This window comes from Nothobranchius furzeri, chromosome 2, assembly GCF_043380555.1.
Source record: "Nothobranchius furzeri strain GRZ-AD chromosome 2, NfurGRZ-RIMD1, whole genome shotgun sequence".
In the NCBI taxonomy this organism is placed as follows: Eukaryota; Metazoa; Chordata; class Actinopteri; order Cyprinodontiformes; family Nothobranchiidae; genus Nothobranchius; species Nothobranchius furzeri.
Genome location: NC_091742.1, coordinates 4,234,296 through 4,254,200, shown reverse-complemented (window position 1 = coordinate 4,254,200; position 19,905 = coordinate 4,234,296). Strand labels below are relative to the sequence as shown.

The following is a 19,905-nucleotide window of genomic DNA, read 5'->3' as shown; positions in this document are numbered from 1 at the left end:
TTTTTAGACACACTCTGGACATGTAGTTTAACAGGGGAGGAGTCAACTTTTGTATTTTTGAACTGAAGCTTACAGCTTTTCAAATGTAAAATATCTGCTGATTAAAACCGCTATTAAAAAAACAATGTTTATTTGCATGTAAGAAATATGTTAACCTCAAAGTAAAAGAGGATTATCTTAAAATACAAACAGTTTTTTTATTTCAAATACTTTAAATGTGATTAAAAAACACAAATATATGTTTCTTTTTGTTTATGTAAATGCAATTTAAAATAGATCATTTAAAACATGACATATGTTCAGGGTTTCCTTTATCTAACTGATATTTAATGGCTTAATGGTCAAATCCTGTTCATTAAAAAAACCATTAAATGTAACATCTGTACTGCTATTATTGAGCTTTGAAAGGTGAAATTAAAGAAACAGAATCTATGAAATATTGTGTTCCAGTCATTTATTTATAATTTTTAATAAGTGAGAATAAGTTCACATGCAACTGTGGCAACATGTGACTTAAGCTTTACTAGAATGGAGAATAAATGCTATAATTTATTTCATCTTAAGGTCACTTCGATGCAATTTTTCATGTTAATCATTTGGCGTTAAACCTAGAATAAAGGTCTCTTTCATTTTGGATTTCAGAAGAATTATGACATCATCTGAGGGTTTCAAAATGGTTTGAATAGCTGTGGCTGACTTTTTTCTCCTGTTTGTCTTAATAAAAAAAAACATAAAACAGTTGAGGCTTCTGCTGTTTTATATTTAACTGTTTGTTTAGGGAAAGGAGGACGGAGCAACTTGAAATGACAGCAAAGGGAAGGTGTGTGTGTGTGTGTGTGTGTGTGTGTGTGTGTGTGTGTGTGTGTGTGTGTGTGTGTGGGGCGGGGGGTGGGGGGTCCCAGCTTAGGAATTTACAGCTGATCACAACAGCCTGCAGCTTTTCCATCTAAATAAACTGACCACACTTGGGCAATCAAGACTTTTTTTTTCTTTTTTTATAACTGAGTGAGAGAATGAGTTAAAAGATGCAAAAAGGCTGACTGAAAAATAAGTTCATTTCCAGGTCCGGTCGATGGAGGACAGGAGGCTCAGATATCAGGGGAAATTAAAACGCTCCACATCGGTCGCAACTCTGACCTCCAATTCACTTCTCTGTGGTTTCATTTCAGGGCAGGAGAGAGACTTAACCAATTACAGCATGTACACACACACACACACACACACACACACACACACACACACACACACACACACACACACACACACACACACACACACACACACACACACACACCTGTATTCTGTCCTCTGGCAGCTCGGTCTTCATCGACAGCATTTCTCTAGCATAAACATCTGGATAGTGCGCTTCATTAAAAGCTTTCTCCAGCTCCTCCAGCTGATGGGAAGTGAAAATGGTTCTGCATTTCAAAAGGAAAACAATATTTATTCATTCATTTATTCATGAAAAAGTCATCAACAATTTTCTAGTCAATCACCAGAAAATAATATTCTGTCTTGATTCTTCATTTAAAGTTTTGTTATTGGTAAATATTTCAGGTTATTAACAACTGCAAATGAGCTTAATTCTCTTAAAAGCCAGATGGTTTTTGCTCTTAAAAAATCTGCAAATGTTACAAATAAACAAAAGCATAAATAAAAATGTTTTGCTTTTTCTTTTTGTTCCTCAAATAACAATGATGAAACATCATATGTGCTGTTGTCCTCTGCACAAGGCCTCAAACATATGATAATAACAATATAAATAACAATAATAATATTAATAACAACTACAACAATAATTATTATTATAATAATATTAGTAATAATAATAATAATAATACATTTTATTTACCGATGTCTTCTTTTCTTTCTTTTCTTGCTCTGACTCATCGATGATGTGGAGAATTTTTGATCTCCAGAGGAGCTCAAATCATCTGAATCTGTAATAAAACAAACAAACAAATAAAGACTATGTTTGTATTTGATTATAAGAATCTTATCTGAAAAGACTCCTACATTTTTTAATAAAGGGATTACAGGCAGAACACTTTAGAAATTGTGGTTCTATTTAGTTTTATAATTTGGACAAATTTCGTTGTGAAATAAAATAATTTCTCATTAAATGAAGAAAAACTGAAACCCATTGTTAACCATGTAATAACCTTTTTTTATGGCAAACTAACATTTTACATAAAACAGATTTCTAAAATCAATACAACGTGTTCTTTTTGAAGTAACTGCTTAAATGTTTTAACTTCTTCCTTTTCCGGAACTCACCTGAGCTTGCACCGGAATGTTGCACCTCTATATGTGAGTCCATCTGCGCCGCTCGGTGCAGCGGCTGCAGGTGCACGTTTTGCGCCTCTGACAGCACCTCCAGAAACGCAGGCTGACTGTAGAACGAGTGGATCCCCTCCGGCCCCAGCAGACCCATGCTGATCCCCAGCCCTCCGTGTCCCAGGGCAGACCTGGCCGCCAGAGCGTGCGCTCTGTGCGGCAGGACCTCCAGAGGCCGCCTCGGTGTGACCGCCGGCGGCTCCTTGTTGAGGCCGAGCAGCTCCTGGATCCCGAAGCCGGTGCGCCGCTGCGCAGTGGGGGCCATCTTCCAGACTGGGGTCGGCTGCTTGGGGTCCCCGTGGTTCATTCTGATTTTTGATGCTGTGTTTTGTTTATTCTCTGAGTCTGAAAGCACAAGTCCGTCCTTCCCCGTCATGGTGTTGGGTTAACTGATGATCTCTCTTTATCTCTGTCCTCATCGAAGCTGCGCTTTTTATCAAACAGGCAACAGGCAGGAACCAATCAGGAGAGAGCGCATGTTTCGGAGGGAGTCAGGATGAAGCTTCTTAGAATAAAAATGTTTAGCTTTAGGATCATGTGGTTATATATCTGCTAAAATCAAAAAGCATTTATCTGGTTAAAAAAATCCAAAATTCAAAGGTGATTGGTCAGAACCACAGTCTTGTCATGTGTCTGCATATGTATGCCTGATCTCAGAATTGTGGGTACTGAAACTCTAATTTCTCTCTGGGATTAATAAAGTATCTTTGAATTGAATTGAATTGAATCATGGAATAAAACAGGTTTGGTGATAGTTAAGTGTTCTAAAAGGATTAATATAAAGAAGAAATGTTTGATTTTAAATTGTAGTCACGTTTTTATTATTTTCACCAATGAAAATCAAATCTGAACTTAGTTTATTTTCCTTTTTAATTGAAAACATTAAACTCTGAGACTTTGTTACTAGTTCAGCATATTTACATCAGCCTAAATAAGTCTATATCCAAACCAGTTTAGTTTAAAAAATCTAACTGGTTTGCAGACTCCAGCTCCCTCTGTAACGTCTCGAATAACTCGGCCTGATTTGCATATTCTAATTAGGTTTCCTCACTAAACGTTTTGTCTTTGAGAGCAGTCTGCGCATCTGTTGATGGGTTATTAAGCTTTTTTTTATTATTACTCTTTGGACGGGTCACATAATAAAGATGTCCCAGTTCGGGGTATTTAGGACACACCGGGGTGGCAATTAAATACGAGACAAACCAAACGCTCAAACAAAAAAGACGCACAATCATCCCCCCTCCATCTTAAGGGTTATTATTCATTTTAATTTTTTATTATTTTATTATTCTAAAAAGCTAAAAAAAAGTAAGAATTTGTTTATGCTGGAGTGGGAACTATACAACTTCATGAGCGAAACCATTAAAACGTCTGAATTAAGACATGAGGTGTGAATAAACTCTCGTTTTCTCCACTTCTTCCTTCCATCTCATAATCAGCTATTATTCAATTATTGCGCAGTCTCTGGGTGGCTCGGAGATAATTTGCGGCACGCTTTCGGACATCTGGACCGTTTATGGAGATGAGGGGACGCGCTGGAAAGAAGCGTCTTCAATGGGACATCATGAATAAATAAATAAATAAACAGGTTGCTCCCGTGGGAGTGCGTGGCACCCGCGTGCGACCGGCTGCCACGTTTAGGCCGTCAGTCAGATTCAAGCTGCATCAGTGATGGGATCTGACTGCAGATCAGCCCGGATGGGTCCGTTTGGAGTCGATTTTTGAGCATCTGGGTTTTAGTGTGAAACCAAAAGGAGAAAAGATGTTGAGCTAAGATTGACCAGGGGGCCACATGTGCCTTTTGTCATAAAAATCTTAAAATTCATACATCTGCATCATGAATCTGGATCAGATTTTTTTGGATGACAGAAACTTAACCAGATCTTGCATGGACAGCACAAATCAGCACCAGGATCTTCACCAGGATCAGGACCAGGACCAGCATCAGCAGCCGGATCAGCACCAGGATCTGGACCATGATTTGCATCAGCACCGGGATCTTCACCAGGATCAGGACCAGCATCAGCATCAACACCAGGATCAGGACCAGGATCTTCACCAGGATCAGGACCAGCATCAGCACCCGGATCAGGACCAGGATCTTCACCAGGATCAGGACCAGGATCTTCACCAGGATCAGGACCAGCATCAGCATCAACACCAGGATCAGGACCAGGATCTTCACCAGGATCAGGACCAGCATCAGCATCAACACCAGGATCAGGACCAGGATCTTCACCAGGATCAGGACCAGCATCAGCATCAACACCAGGATCAGGACCAGGATCTTCACCAGGATCAGGACCAGCATCAGCATCAACACCAGGATCAGGACCAGGATCTTCACCAGGATCAGGACCAGCATCAGCATCAACACCAGGATCAGGACCAGGATCGTCACCAGGATCAGGACCAGCATCAGCATCAACACCAGGATCAGGACCAGGATCTTCACCAGGATCAGGACCAGCATCAGCATCAACACCAGGATCAGGACCAGGATCTTCACCAGGATCAGGACCAGCATCAGCACCCGGATCAGGACCAGGATCTTCACCAGGATCAGGACCAGCATCAGCATCAGCATCAACACCAGGATCAGGACCAGGATCTTCACCAGGATCAGGACCAGCATCAGCATCAACACCAGGATCAGGACCAGGATCTTCACCCGGATCAGGACCAGGATCTTCACCAGGATCAGGACCAGCATCAGCATCAACACCAGGATCAGGACCAGGATCTTCACCAGGATCAGGACCAGCATCAGCATCAACACCAGGATCAGGACCAGGATCAGGACCAGGATCAGGACCAGCATCACCATCAACACCTGGATCAGGACCAGGATCTGCATCAACACCAAAATCTGTACCAGGATCAGCACCAGGATCCAGACCAGGATCATCAGGATCAGCACCAGGATCCGGACCATGATTTGCATCAGCACCAGGATCTTCACCAGGATCAGGACCAGCATCAGCATCAGGACCAGGATCAGGACCAGCATCTTCACCAGGATCAGGACCAGCATCAGCACCAGGATCGGGACCAGGATCAGCACCAGGATCTGGACCATGAGTTGCATCAGCACCAGGATCTTCACCAGGATCAGGACCAACATCAGCATCAGGACCAGGATCAGGACCAGGATCTTCACCAGGATCAGGACCAGGATCTTCACCAGGATCAGGACCAGCATCAGCACCAGGATCGGGACCAGGATCAGGACCAGGATCTGCACCAACACCAAAATCTGTACCAGGATCAGGACCAGGATCTGCATCAATACCAAAATCAGCTGCAGGATCAGCCCCAGGATTAGGGCTGGATCAGCACCAGCACCAGGAGCATGCCATGTATTACATGTATTCAACATGCAGAAGATGATGTGTTTTTTTTTCTTTTGAGAACTGAGTTGAGTTTTGTAATTTTTCTGATAAAAAAAGAGTAAAAACTGCTCTTGTTTGTGCTTTTACTAAAGTGGAGGTGTTGATGACAGATGCTCCCTTGTTAATGAAATGTAAAAGAAAAAGTCATCTGAGGTTATAAATTTAAAAAGATGATTTGAGCTCGGCCTGTCTTCTCTTTGTTAGAAGCTCCAGAAATGGCTCCTCTAATCTAGCTAATTGCCATTTCCCAGAGCCGGGCCTTTAAAAAGCAGAGCTGGGTCACCACACAGCCGTTGATCAAAACCTCCTATTAGGGTGTAGAAACAAAAAGCTCTCACGGTCCCAACAATGTGCCACTGGTTGTTCACCAGTTCATTCATTAATTAGGGCAATAAGTTCATGTTTTTGTCTCGTCTCCATGCGTTTATTTCTGCTCTGAAGTTTGTTGGGAGGTTCTCCTGTTGCTCATGCAGACGTGTTGCTGCAGCAATGAGGAAGCAGCTCTGGCACTTAAAACTTTCTTAACAAAATAATATTTGCTGTGTGGCTGCTCCTAACTAGAGTTGACATAAATGCTTGGACCCGTTTCTTGTCTAATTAGCACACTTCCACAGTGGACAGGGACGGACAGTTGGGCCAGAGAAGGGGAAGTGGACAGGGATGGCGGTAGCAACACAAAAAGGGGCCCCTGGTTTCAGCGTAATTAGGTGAGACAATGCCCCTGACTGTTTGGAGCTATGGCAGCGGTTCAGGGTTGGGGCCAATCCGGCGAGCGGACGCCCCGTGAGGGACGTCTCCCCGAGACCCTAATAAGCCCCTAATTGTCTTTTCTTGTTTCACATGGGCAGCACCAGCAGACATGAAGACAGGCTATACCCGGTGTCCCGTAGAGAGCGGGATCCCAGATGAGAGCAGAGAGGCTAGGGGGACTCAAAAAGTTATTTGGGGGGGGGGGGGGGGGGGGGCATCAAACATCCAAACTCTTTAACCCTTTGATGCATGAATTATGAAATCTTCAACCATGATTTTTTTAACAATTTTTTTCATTCATCTTTAGGTGTGAACGAAACAAATTTCATAATTACATATTTTTTGTAAAATGTAATTTACAAATAATTTATTACATGTCCACCTCAGGGGACAGTGTGCAATCTGAACATGAAATATGTTGGCTTGACTTACTGAAGTCCAAAGGGAGGGGTTCAAATGCAATAAAGTCTTCAACAGCTGTGCTTAATAGCAAAAATAAATAAATAACAATTTTAAGTACCTGTCCACTGTAGTGACCATTATGCATCAAAGGGTTAATCAACCCCTGCACCGTGTTATGTTTGTGAGAAAAGTGTAAAAGTGAGAAAAACTATAGGAATTTTACATTTCATTGGCTTTAGCAGCTGGTGATAAGTTGTCACATACATACACAGAAAGAATAGAATAGAATAGAATAGAATAGAATAGAATAGAATAGAATAGAATATTGATCTCGCAGTGGGACAATTCACTCATTTTAAGGCAGTTCTTACACTTAGAGAATAGGAAGAAATAATAAAGGTAAACACACAAGGGCATAAGTTATCACTGTAAGCCTCAGCGGAGAATAAAAATAGGAAATAGATTTTACAGGAAGAAACTGCATAAAATACAGACAAACAAATGTACATCTGGGTATTTGCACACATATCAAATAGCACAGATGTTATATCGAATAAACACACACAGTTTGTGTTTATATATTATATTTATAAACTACCAAAAAGTAATCAGAAAGTGTGTGTGCATCTGTGTGTATCAGTGTGTGCATCTGTGTGTATGTGTGTGTGCATCTGTGTGTGTGTGTGCATATGTGTGCATCTGTGTGTGTGTGTGCATCTGTGTGTATGAGTGTGTGTGTGTGTGTGTGTGTGCATCTGTGTGTATCAGTGTGTGCATCTGTGAGTGTGTGCATATGTGTGTATGAGTGTGCATGTATGTTTATGTATTTTTGTGAAGACACATTTTTGACTTTTCACCTCTGACATGGGGACATTTTGAAATTGTGAGGACATTTGCCATCTCATCACAGTGAGGTATGTATAGTGTGAGTTATCTTCTAGTTTAGGTTAGGGTTAGAAATAGAACAGCATTGGTTGTGGTTATGGTTAGGGTATGGGTTAGGCATAGCGGTCACACAAATAAATGGAAGTCAATGACGGCTCCTCACAAGTATAGATGTACCAACATGTGTGTGTGTGTGTGTGTGTGTGTGTGTGTGTGTGTGTGTGTGCATCTGAAGAAAGGACTGTGTTGAACTGACAGCAGTTTCAAGTCAACCAAAGATCATGACGCAGATTTAATTTGTCAGATTTACTCTAAATCTCAATAATTTTTTCTTTTCTTAAATAAAATATTTGCAGATCTGACAAACTCTTAAGAAGTGATTTACTTCGTTTTGGATCAGTCTGGTTAAATCATTTTTCCAGCTGTAAAATAAAAGTTTGGATCAGAAGCAGCTGGACTCTACAGGCTGCATTTCTGCACTGTTTAACTAATCACTCACGCTCTCTCACACACACACACACTCGCTGGTCTCTATGACAGGTGGTACTCAGAAGATTCAATATTGGATCACTCCCTCTCTGTAACATCCCCCTGCAGTCATGGCGCTGCTCAGAGGGACGTCGATTTGATGTGCCCTCACTCCTTTAATTAGCTGTCAATTAGAGCAAATGAATCAACTCTTCGCCTAATTAAGCAATGCCACCAGGCAGCTCCTGTACACGGACCATTGTGAGGACAGCATGAGAAAACCACAGCTAGCAAACTCATTTTGGATCACGAGTGCAACTTAACGATCGCACTGACAAACTGTGTTTGGTGAGGTGTGTGTGTGCTTGTGACATCACAGACTTACTGCAGCAGACATCAGATAGCACACTCTCAAGCAGCTAAAACAGTTCAAACACACACTTTTAGGTGATTTTTCTGTTTATTTGTAAAAATGTCATAAATAATAATAAAAGCTTACATGAAAAAATGTTTTTTTTTGTTGAGATCTTGTGAGAAAATCATATGAATCATTTGTATTATCTGCAGTTATAGAATGACTTGAATTTGTGTTTCTTGTCCCAGAAGAATTTTATTATGCAGATAGCGTGCTTCATTTATTGTCAGGGCAGAATTTTTTCACTTTCTCATCAGTCATTCTCCACACAGGAACTCGTTCATGTAATGCTTGAGTAAAATATGGCTGTCACCTTTGATTGAAGTAAAGCAGGCATTGTGTCAGAATTCACCTTTCTCTGGATTGATAAGCTAATGGCTAGTATAAGTAGAGCCACAACCAAAAAGGACTGCTTTCAAATAAGAAAATAATTAAAAACACAACAACCACAATAACAATAATAATAAAATCCAGCATGCGCTTTTAAGCCCACCCCCTGCTCCCTCAGGGTGCTATAAGCTGAGAAGCTCCATTATCTGGGAGGGGCTCGGAGTAGAACCACTGCTCCTCCAGCAGCAGTTCTCTCTTGTACATGAAAGATGATTCTATTCTACTTCCCTGTTTGTGACATCACACACAGAGACTCTTTGAAATGGATTGTTTTAGGCACACAATTCCTAAAACCAAACACTGACAAACACTAATTTACAGTTTATTTTCCACATTTGAGGTTTTATGGAAGCAGTAGAGATGCACATGGTAAGTTTTTGCTTTGGCCCCACATCTCTAAGTCGTTCCTGAACTGCAACAAATTCATTGTTTTTACTTTTCAACAACAGAAGAATTGAGAAACTCCTGGTTTAGTTTAATATTAAAGGTGGGCATTTATGACTAATCAAGTAGAAAAAACGGATGCGTTAATAGAAATTACGTATTTTATCACAGCTTGCATTTCAAGCAAGAGAGCATTTGTCAGTGCACCATCTCTTTGCTCAATATTTTAAACAAAAAATGACTTTGGCGCAAATTTTCTTGAATGAAGAAAATGTGATTAATCAAGATTATTTAATTAAAAAACCTGTAATTCAATTAATTTTTAAATCTAATCGCATCCCTGCTTCATAAATCACTGTGGTGAGAACTAATCTCCATTTCTTCAAAATGAGGTCCTTCAAAGAGCTATTTATAGCAGGTAAATGCTGATTGTAACTTTTTCACAGAAAACCACATCTGTGTATGTCAAGAAAATCATTTCTAAAGAAACAAATCCCGAGTCTAAACGTGAACAATCAGCCTAAAAGGAACTTTGAAGACCCTCTGCCTCTTTATGAAAGCCATGGCACACCTGAGAAAATCTACAAATGTGATTTTGTGCAGCTCACCTTTGTCTGCATGTGTGTTTGTGTGTGTTGGTAATTGTGTTTAATCAGAAGATCCACATGCTTAAGTGGCTGTTTCGTCACTTCACCTCCTTAAGCTAGGCATTCTGCATCATCACGGCCTGTAAAGTGTTTTTAATGGATTAAACATTCACCCTTCCCATGCAAAACCCCTCTGGCTGTGATGACAGCATCACCATGTTCACTCAGCTATGAATCCCCCACCACACACACACACATACACACACACACACACACGCACGCACAAAGACAGAGAGAGAGAGAGAGAGAGGAGAGGAGAGATAGAACGCCTGTTTGACAGCAGTGTTTGTGCTTAAAATTCAATTACCCACTTATTGATAGCTCTCTGGGGTCCTTAAGAAGCGGACACAGTGCGGGTGGAGAGGTGTGGATGATTTCCCACGAGGCCTCAGGCTCCACTGCGCATCTCCAGCTGGATCTATTTCACAGCTTTACTCATCAGCAGCAGACACAGATGGGAAACAAGCGTTTGTCATACACCTGCACACACCAGCAGGTTCAGAGGCAGAAACCACGCCGCACATTAAACTCAGACACAAAACACATGAATTTATTATAGTAGGCATCACAGTACATGTGTCATTTTAGACTCAACAAGTCATTTGGCTTCTTCTTCAGCCCCTTTTAGAGGATTTGATTTCTTTAATTTATTTCTAAGTCATTCATGTCCAAATTTTGACTCATTTATAAGTTTAGAAAAATGGTGTATCATAATTTCTTGTCCAGAAATATTGTACTCAATTTGATACATGCAAAACAAAGACATTTTGCATTGCATGCTGTTTGATGTTTCCTGCAGCATTATGTAGTAATGTTGTGCAGCAGGGGATTGCATATATAGAAGTAAAACACTATAAAAGTGGAATTTTTGCAGGTTTCATAGCATGAAAAATCTGTCAAATCAACAAAATCCATAATTTCTTGCCTTATTTGCAATTTTTCCCTCTTATAAAACACGTTCGTTCCCTGTTACAGTCTATGTAACTTAGAGTGCAATTTCTTGTTTAACCATTTAAGTGTTTCTTGTGTTAATATAACCAATCAGATCCACAGATAGGGCCCCACCGCTCCGCCACGTGCCTTAAAACCCCCTGAGACCCACTCAGATGGGCTCATTTGGCACTAATTACAGCACTCACCTCCCCTCTCTCCTGGGACACCACAGGTCTGATGACAACACACCACCGTTTGACGATTGGCATCACCAGGAAACAGCTGGGGATGCTGGCTGGACATCAATAACCCAAGGGTGGAGGCAATTAAAGGGGTGTATGATGGTGAGTGATGCATTAACATCAGGATCCAGCTGTTAACACCAAAAGGAACTGATCTCCTTCTCAGTTCTGTACATACCTGTAACACCTAAAGTGACAAAGCAGCACAGCATGTTATGTAATTTATACGCGCTGATTAAAATAATCCAGGAGAACCTTGTTGTCCTTTGACATGACAAGTACAGTCTAACATCTTTCATTAGGACTCTGGATCAATGAGCTCCACAGACCCTGTTCCTTCTCAGGGTGATTGTTCATTATCAGGGCACCTCTGCTTTAATGGCCTGCTGTAAATCTCCACTCTCTACTATGATTTGATCCCCCGTCTCATCAGAAGGAAGAATGAAGTCGGTGTTGCTGATGAAAAAGAGAATGAGATTCGTATTTTCTCCCTCCTCCATGCAGAGTGGAATCAGGTCAAGATATGCCCACAAGTGTGGTGATGAACCTGGGTGTGTCTGAGGTGCTGACGGAGAAGAAAACACATCTCCCCTTAACAAATGAGAAAAACAGGTTTACTGGAAAACAGAATGTCTCAAAAATTACACAAATTCCTTGATTCTACTGTTTAAATTAAGAGGAACAAAATATGAAATCAATATTTGGGTCTAATTAGATGCCTTCATATACCTGCTTCAATAAACCCACAGTCATAATGGTCTCCAGAGCATTTAATACAGTCCAGCATGATTTATTATGTTAGAAAACATGCTGGACACCTGCAAAATCCCCTGGATTGATGCTGACAAACTGGAGCACCACAGGGGGCTTTACTTGTGCTTTTCCTTTTTATTGTGTACACTTCCAGAGTCCTGTCAGCTGACCAGGTGCACCTCCAGAAAATTTTGATAACGGTGGCCAAACGGGGCCTAAGAAATTTTTGGGGAAAATTATGGGAGAACTGAGCCTGTGGCGATGCCTTGCGTTAGGCAAGGCAGCTTTATTTATAGAGCACATTTCAAACCATCAACACACACACACACACACACACACACACACACACACACACACACACACACACACACACATATATATATATATATATATATATATATATATATTGGACAACTCCTGTCCATCGGCTCGTGTTTTTAATTTGAAATGGGAGGTGGCCACCACCACCATTTTGATTGAGTCACACGTCTCGTCATGCCCAGACAATTCCATAAAAGGGAAGAGAGGTGGAGCTGAGGGTGGCGCTGTAAGGCTGGGATCAAATGACGACACCCGTCGAACTGAAGTGATGCAGCTACAAGCTAACCCAAAGCTAACACGGAGGTGGGAGCTAAGCTAACGGAGGTAGCTACCTAGCTACAACTGGAGTTAACTGTGCACAACACCGGAGCTTCTGAGTCAGAGATGCGCCGGGCTGACCGCTGGGTAAAACCGGGTGGAACACAGAGGTCCCTCGAGAGCTCCACAAGCCTGCAGCCCTTGCAGCAGACATGCGCCGCTGCAGTCAAAGATGCGCCGATCTGCTGCTGAGGGGATGATAACCATACTGATAGTCGGAACCCAGCTCCACCAACATTATATTTCAACCCATTTTCAAAAATGCAGCGTTATGTTAAATGCGCTGGGTTTTACCCTATTACCTTTAAATGTCTTGGTTAAACAGTACATGTTAAAATGGTAGTTAGCGAGCTACTTTGACATGCTCAGCTAGCGCATGAGCAGCAGTGACCTAAAATACATAAATATAATTTTACTTACCGGAAAAAATTATGTGGACTCCTTGGATGCTCTATGAGTGCAATTATTACCACAACAAGTCATTTTGTCAGCCAGGGGGTGACCCTGGCCACCCCTTGGGGCACCTTTGCATCTGACTCTACCGTTGTTTGGTGTATCAAAGATGGCCAAGAGACTAAGGACAGAGACCTGATGGACCAGTTTTGCATCTCAAACCTGAAACAAGGGGACAGAGCAGACTGAACTCATTGAAGAAGCTGAGATTTTTATTCGCAGCAAGATGTGACACATCTTCTATACAACGATTGTGGGGAGAGAAATTTCATCTGAATAAATGATCGTAGAAGATTAAACAAGCAGATCAAAAATTCTTGCTCTGTCCTCCATTCTCGAGCTGATGATGATGCTTCATAAAATGAAGAACATGGAGAACCCTGATCATCCTCTCCACAAGAAGTAATTCATCAACAGGTCTGTTGCAACACAGAAGATCCTTCCTGCCTACAGATGGAACCAGATGACTCTTTATTAAAGAAACTTACATATTAATGAGTCACAACATTTAATTTGCCTCTAAGGTTAAGTAAGTATTTTTTTAGTTAATTAAATGATGATTTTGACTTGATTTCTGTCTGTTTTCACACCCTGCAAAACAATAAAACATGAAATTACAGATGAAAATGTGTTTTTCAGTCAGGAATATTACTGTATGACTTCTGCTAGGAGTATGCCATAAAAACAAGCTGTTGAACTGCTGGTTTGCTAGCTTGTTCTTGAGTTTTGGACATTTTCCCCATGAGATATTCAGCTGAGTAATTGTTTCCTTATAAAGGGAAATGCACAAACATGTACATGAGCTTCCTGTAAATACTGTACATAGCTGCTGCATTTGTATTTATCACATTTTCTACACAAATATGTTCCTCAGATTACTCTAAATATAGTTGGACTGGGTTGTGTTTCTGAGCAGTGAGTGCAGAGCAGCGGAGAGGGAAGATGCGGCTGCCTCTCGATCACGCCGACCTTTTCCCCTTCAATTCCATGTTAGGAAATGTAGGTCAGAGAACAATGCACTCACTCTGCTAGACCGTAGCAGGGTGCCAGAACCCTTCACATGCTCTGCTCTGACCCTCATCCCCTTAACCTTCATCCACCCCTCAGAGGGGCGGAGGAAAGGCTCTAATTCAACAGTTGGTCACCCAGCAAGCCTGTAGCTCAATAGGACACCTGCAGGGCAGATGGAAGAATTACGCTTTACATTTTATAGATTAACAAATTTAAAGTGTTTCCAAAATAAAGTGTTTAAGTAATAATGGAAATTATTGGGAATGAAGAAAAACTAGCAAGATTCTGGCTTTGAGTTTTTACTGTTTAATCAAAGGTTTACATCTTATGACAAAAGAGAAAAAAATGAGAATATATGTCAGTACAGAACATGAGATTGTAAATGTTTGAGCAACAAAATTCGGCATTAGAAGAAAGAGATGTTCTACTAACAGGTAAATCTCCTGTCTGGTCCTCAGATCCACACCGGGTGCGGTGGCGCGTGCCTGTAATCCAAGCTACTGGGAGGTTGAGGCTGGAGGATCGTTTGAGCTCAGGAGTTCTGGGCTGCTGTGGACTATGCTGATCAGGTGTCCGCACTAAGTTCGGTATCGATATGGTGCTCCTGGGGGAGCCCGGGGCCACCAGGTTGACCAAGGAGGGGTGCACCGGCCCAGGTCGGAGACGGAGCAGGTCAAAGCCCCCGTACCGCTCAGTAGTGGGATCACACCTGAGAATAGATGCTGTAGTTCAGCCTGAGTAAAACAGTGAGACTCGGTCTTTTATTCTCATCACTAAACTATTGTCTCCACACAGACACTCAGTAGGACATCTTTACAACTGATTCAGTCTGTTTCATTGTCGTTAAAACTCCTTCAGAAAGAAGCTGCTCTACGTGTCCTACAGCGCCTCCATCTGGACAACAGCTGAAACTACACCAGCCTATCTGTGGCTACTCGATGCACATGGTAGGTTCAAACCTTAAAGGGAAGATTTGTAGTTTTTACCGTTAATCTCTGGAGACTATCACGGAGCAGGCGGTGATGGGCGCTGGGCATGTCCAGAGCCATGTCCAGGACTTTTAAAATGGGGTGGCCCATGTGGGGCACTTGTTTATTCATGGGTTGCACCAATGGTTATGCTTATTTATTTATTTATTTACACAAATCGTTCGTTTATTTATTTATTTACTTTCTAGTGACTTTTTGAGTTTCATATTGCACAATCACCTTTTTTTCCCCTCTTCATCTTCTACTTTTGTGGTGGTTAGCAAGTCACTTCTTGTTGCATTACTGCCACCAGCTGGAGTTGAGTGGGACTCTAAATATTATGTATGTGAATATGAAAAAATAGTAAATAATATTAAAACTACATACCTGGGCTAGAAAACAAGGTGAAAGGTGCATGCAACCACACACTATTTTGGAGTTTACAACCCAAGCCTTTTGTCGACAATGTAAAGTCAATTTAAACTGGGGTGGCCAATCAGATTCTAAGGGTGGCATGTGCTACCCCAGGCCACTCCCTGGACACGCCCCTGGGCACGTCACATTTTATCATCAGCAAAGACAAGTCCTACCCTCACCTCTGTGGTTCAAACTGTAGTGAAATGAAGATAAAAGGCTGCTTTTGGTTTATGATGTATCTGAGAACAAGATTTAATCCGCTCACACACAAGAACAAACACACACTGATTTTGAGTAAGTGCTTGTTAACAAATTCAGCATTAACGTGTATTGATCATCGGCTGATTTGTGTATATCTGAGCAGATGCTCCTGTTTAACATGTAAAATCAGCTGTGGTTTTGTAGCCAGCAGGACTGTGGGGAGTCTTTCCAAGTGAGCTTGTAAGTGTGTTCACCCTGGTTCTGCAGGTACATTCTTCATGCATGAACAAGACAAAAGCCAAAGGGAGTTTGTTTACTTGTGTCAAGCCAGCCTCCAGTTTATTGTCGGTTCCCCGTCTATTCAAAGTATTACGAGAAGGCATGTGGAAACCGGATTTCAAAATAAACGTAAACTTTGAGTGAATTATCAGATATTTTAAGAACATAATAACATATAATTTAGGCTTGTTCACTATTAGCGGCCTGTCAATATCAAGGCCATCTTATTTTGGATTTCAAAGTAAAAGCCCTGTGAATTTTCAACTCAGTCTGATGTTGCCTTCCAAAATAAAGGCCTTTTTAAATTGCCCAAATACGACCAAACTTTCAGTGATTTCAAAATGCTCTAAAGAGGAAAATTGCTGTTTCCACAGGGTAATTCCACTTTAGATCAACAGTATACAACCCCACAGTGATACTATATCAATATCAAGTTATTCTGATGTTGCCTTCCAAAATAAAGGCCTTTCAAATTGTCCATAATTGACCTACATTTAACGATTTCAAAATGCTCTAAAATAGCAAATTGCTGTTTCCACAGGGTAATTCCACTTTAGATCAACAGTATACAACCCCACAGTGATACCAATATCAAGTCATTCTGATGTTGCCTTCCAAAATAAAGGCCTTTCAAATTGTCCATAATTGACCTACCTTTAACGATTTCAAAATGCTCTAAAATAGCAAATTGCTGTTTCCACAGGGTAATTCCACTTTAGATCAACAGTATACAACCCCGCAGTGATACTGTATCAATAACAATTTATTCTGATGTTGCCTTCCAAAATAAAGGCCTTTTTAAATTGCCCATATACGACCAAACTTTCAGTTATTTCAAAATGCTCTAAAATAGAAAATTGCTGTTTCCACAAGGTAATTCCACTTTAGATCAATAGTATACAACCCCGCAGTGATACTATATCGATATCAAGTCATTCTGATGTTGCCTTCCAAAATAAAGGCCTTTCAAATTGTCCATAATTGACCTACCTTTAACGATTTCAAAATGCAAACTGGCAGGGGAACTTCTGAAAAAACAGGTACACCACTAGACAAATGAGTAAACACATTTCCTAAAACTCATGTTCGATTGCTTCTCTGAAAGGAGACAAAATCTAACGTTATTAATCCTTTTTCTCCCTTTCAGCTGTCTGATTTTGGTCAAAACTCTGCAACTGACACAAAGGACTCTCCCCATGGATCCAACAACATCTACCTTCCATACTTTGATTTACTGAACAAAATCACTTTGCAGATTGATGTCAGGTTCGTTGGCAGATCTGAAGTGTGACTGAGAGGATCTGTTGCCCAGACGCGGAGTGATGGAAATAACCAGCGTGGTTATCTCCTGAAGGTTTAGATTGAGGGTTGAGAGGGCTGGTAAGCCTGGAGACTCGATACAAAGTCTGGTGAGAACGATGACTGAGTAAGGAATGAAACGCCGGCACTTCCTTAAGTAGTGTCGGCGTGATGACGTCAGCCGCCACGTTGGTGGCAGGAATGATTGGACAGAAGTCAGCGGGATGAGTTTGTGACAATTGACAATGAAAATGCCAAAAGAATGAACGTAATGGAAGAAAAAACTACAGATTAACAAACAACTAAAATGGGCTAATAGCCACATCAGCAACTTTGTCATCCAATTTACAGTTCATCACTTAGAAAGGTTTAAAGTTTGTTTGTTAAAATTATTAAAGAAAAACATGTTTAATTCTCAGTGAGTCTAAACTGTTCTTTTTTAATGCGTATGTTTTGAACTGTTTGTTTTTGCTTGTTTTAAGCTGAAGCTTGGTAATACTGAATTGAGAGTTTCTGCCATGGTCATCACTCGATCAGTCCAGTCCCCAGGAAGAATCAGAACCATTATAGCCAAACCACAAGAACAGACCAAGTGCTCTCGGCTCCAGCTCAGTGGAAGCTGGATGTTTTTTTTTTCTTTATATTGAGTGAAGCAACCAGAAAACCTGTGCAGCAGCATATTACATTACAGATTAAATAATTGACATCTACAGTTAATTACTATAGACTGTTGCAAGCCTGTTTATTCTGAAACACAATAGAAAATAAAAGCATTATTTTCACTGATCTCACATTCCTGTTCTCTGTCTAATCTTGGCAGGTATAGATATATGTGGACTGGTAGTGGGCACAGATAAATGCTGGGAATAAAGACTCACAGATCCTGTTGCTAATAATGGAGTAAAGATTAATTTCTAGACCAAGAAACTAACAGTAAAACCCGGGGATTTGGATGCTTCTCTATTCCATTTCTATTTCTACCTACAAAGATCTGATCCTTTTACAAAAAAAAAAAAACTAATATTTTGTTCTCTTGATTAAAATATTTTTAATGTAATGTTGATCAAGTACAAACTATGCTTGTTTTCTAATTAAATGAAATAAATCTTATTAAATGAGTATTCGCAACAAAAGGTTTGGACACACAATTATAAATTAAAATAAATGACCAAAATTAGCTCACTAGCTTCATGATGGTCTTTCGAATCACTTCTGTGTTTTTTCTGGCTCCCTTGTTTTCTTTTTTCATTTATTTAATTTTTTTTATTTTAGTTTTCTTGACTTTTTAAATAATTTAGAAAATGTACTGTACTTGTGAAGCGCCTTCTTCTTTTTCTATTTACATTACTTCCGGAGTTCTTTCTCAGTTTTATTTTGAAACCGGAAGTTATGTTTGCCCGTGTCATCATCGTAAACTACTGCTCAGAGTAACGGTAGCCGACTTTGACCCATTGTCTGGCTGGAGTCATTAATAACGGGATCCGCCGGTGTGGTAGCTAACCAGTTAGCTGTCCTAAATGGAGTTTTGAGTTAAAAGATGATCGCTTCACTCTCAAGAGGAAGTTTGCTGGATGCGGTTCTTCATGGAGGCTACAACGAGGTAACATGTACTCGGCGTTACTCGACATGCAGCGGAACAACATTTAAAAACACCTGCCATGTGGACCATAAGGACTCATTGTTTGATGTTGCCTTTTGTGTTGAGTCAACCTGTGTGAAGCTCGCAAACGTAATAAAAAACATGTTAAACACCTAAAACGTGATATGAGTCGCAGTAATGGGGCTAGCTGGGCTATGATAACACAGTAAATAGCTAAATTACCGACTTCTTTATTCCCGAGTGATTTAGTGAAAGAACAGAAAGCGCAGAGGAAATTTTCTCTGTTGTCTGTAACGTGGCTACACATCACTTCTCATTGCAGTGCCGCAGGCATGTTGCCATCATCTATCCAAGCCAGTATACATTTCACATACATGTTCAATAAACCCAAGACGAGCTGGCTGCGCAGGCCGGGACTCGCTGCGAGAACATCCCAATGCACTTCCATGCAGACAGAGCTAAACAGAATCTGTCAAATCCTTCCTGTCGGCAGCTGCAAAAAGAAGCGTGTGTCTGTTCCAACTGCGGTTGGCTGCTTTAACGCAGCGCTGGTTTAATGTAAAGGCAAACGGAGTCCAGGACAAGGTCCGGCGGCTATCAGCCCAGCCCTCAGCCGGGCCCCGAAACGTCTTTCATCCGTGGATGGCAAACAATCACTACCAGCATAAAACCGCACTGTCAACCAGTTATTAGAAAAGGGTGCAATTTAATTTAGGTACTCATTCTCTCCCTCTTGAGTGGCAGACTCGCCCTGAGTCCATGCACGAGAGCCCGTTAATGGAAGTTCGTCTACGGAGCTAAACAGTCGGCCAATGGGGCAATTCAGCCCCCCAGACTTTGATGAGGAAGTGGCGCCGTGCGGCTCTCCAAAGGCGAACTCCCATTGAAGGGCTCTGCTTATCCCGGGTTTCGGCACTACAAATGTTGGGGAATTTCTATATTACTCCCATATTACCTCAAAGAAATTCTAAGCACACCCAGAGGAATTAGATTCATAATTTGGTCAATTGTAAACAACCCTTAAACAGACAACAAACACA

At 41.1% G+C, this 19,905-nt stretch overlaps 1 protein-coding gene across 1 annotated transcript in view; it reads right to left on the bottom strand.

The window, feature by feature from the left end:
- LOC107377574 (visual system homeobox 2) overlaps positions 1 to 3,211 on the bottom strand; it is a 4,691-nt gene extending 1,480 nt beyond the window's left edge. Inside the window, exons 1-3 of the mRNA XM_015947264.3 lie at positions 2,278 to 3,211; positions 1,853 to 1,940; positions 1,295 to 1,418 (exon numbers count right to left, since the gene is read on the bottom strand). Coding sequence (XP_015802750.1) covers positions 1,295 to 1,418; positions 1,853 to 1,940; positions 2,278 to 2,713 — 648 coding nt within the window. The 5' untranslated portion in view covers positions 2,714 to 3,211. The remainder of the gene's footprint in view (positions 1 to 1,294; positions 1,419 to 1,852; positions 1,941 to 2,277) is intronic.
- Between the last annotated feature and the right edge of the window lie 16,694 nt (positions 3,212 to 19,905).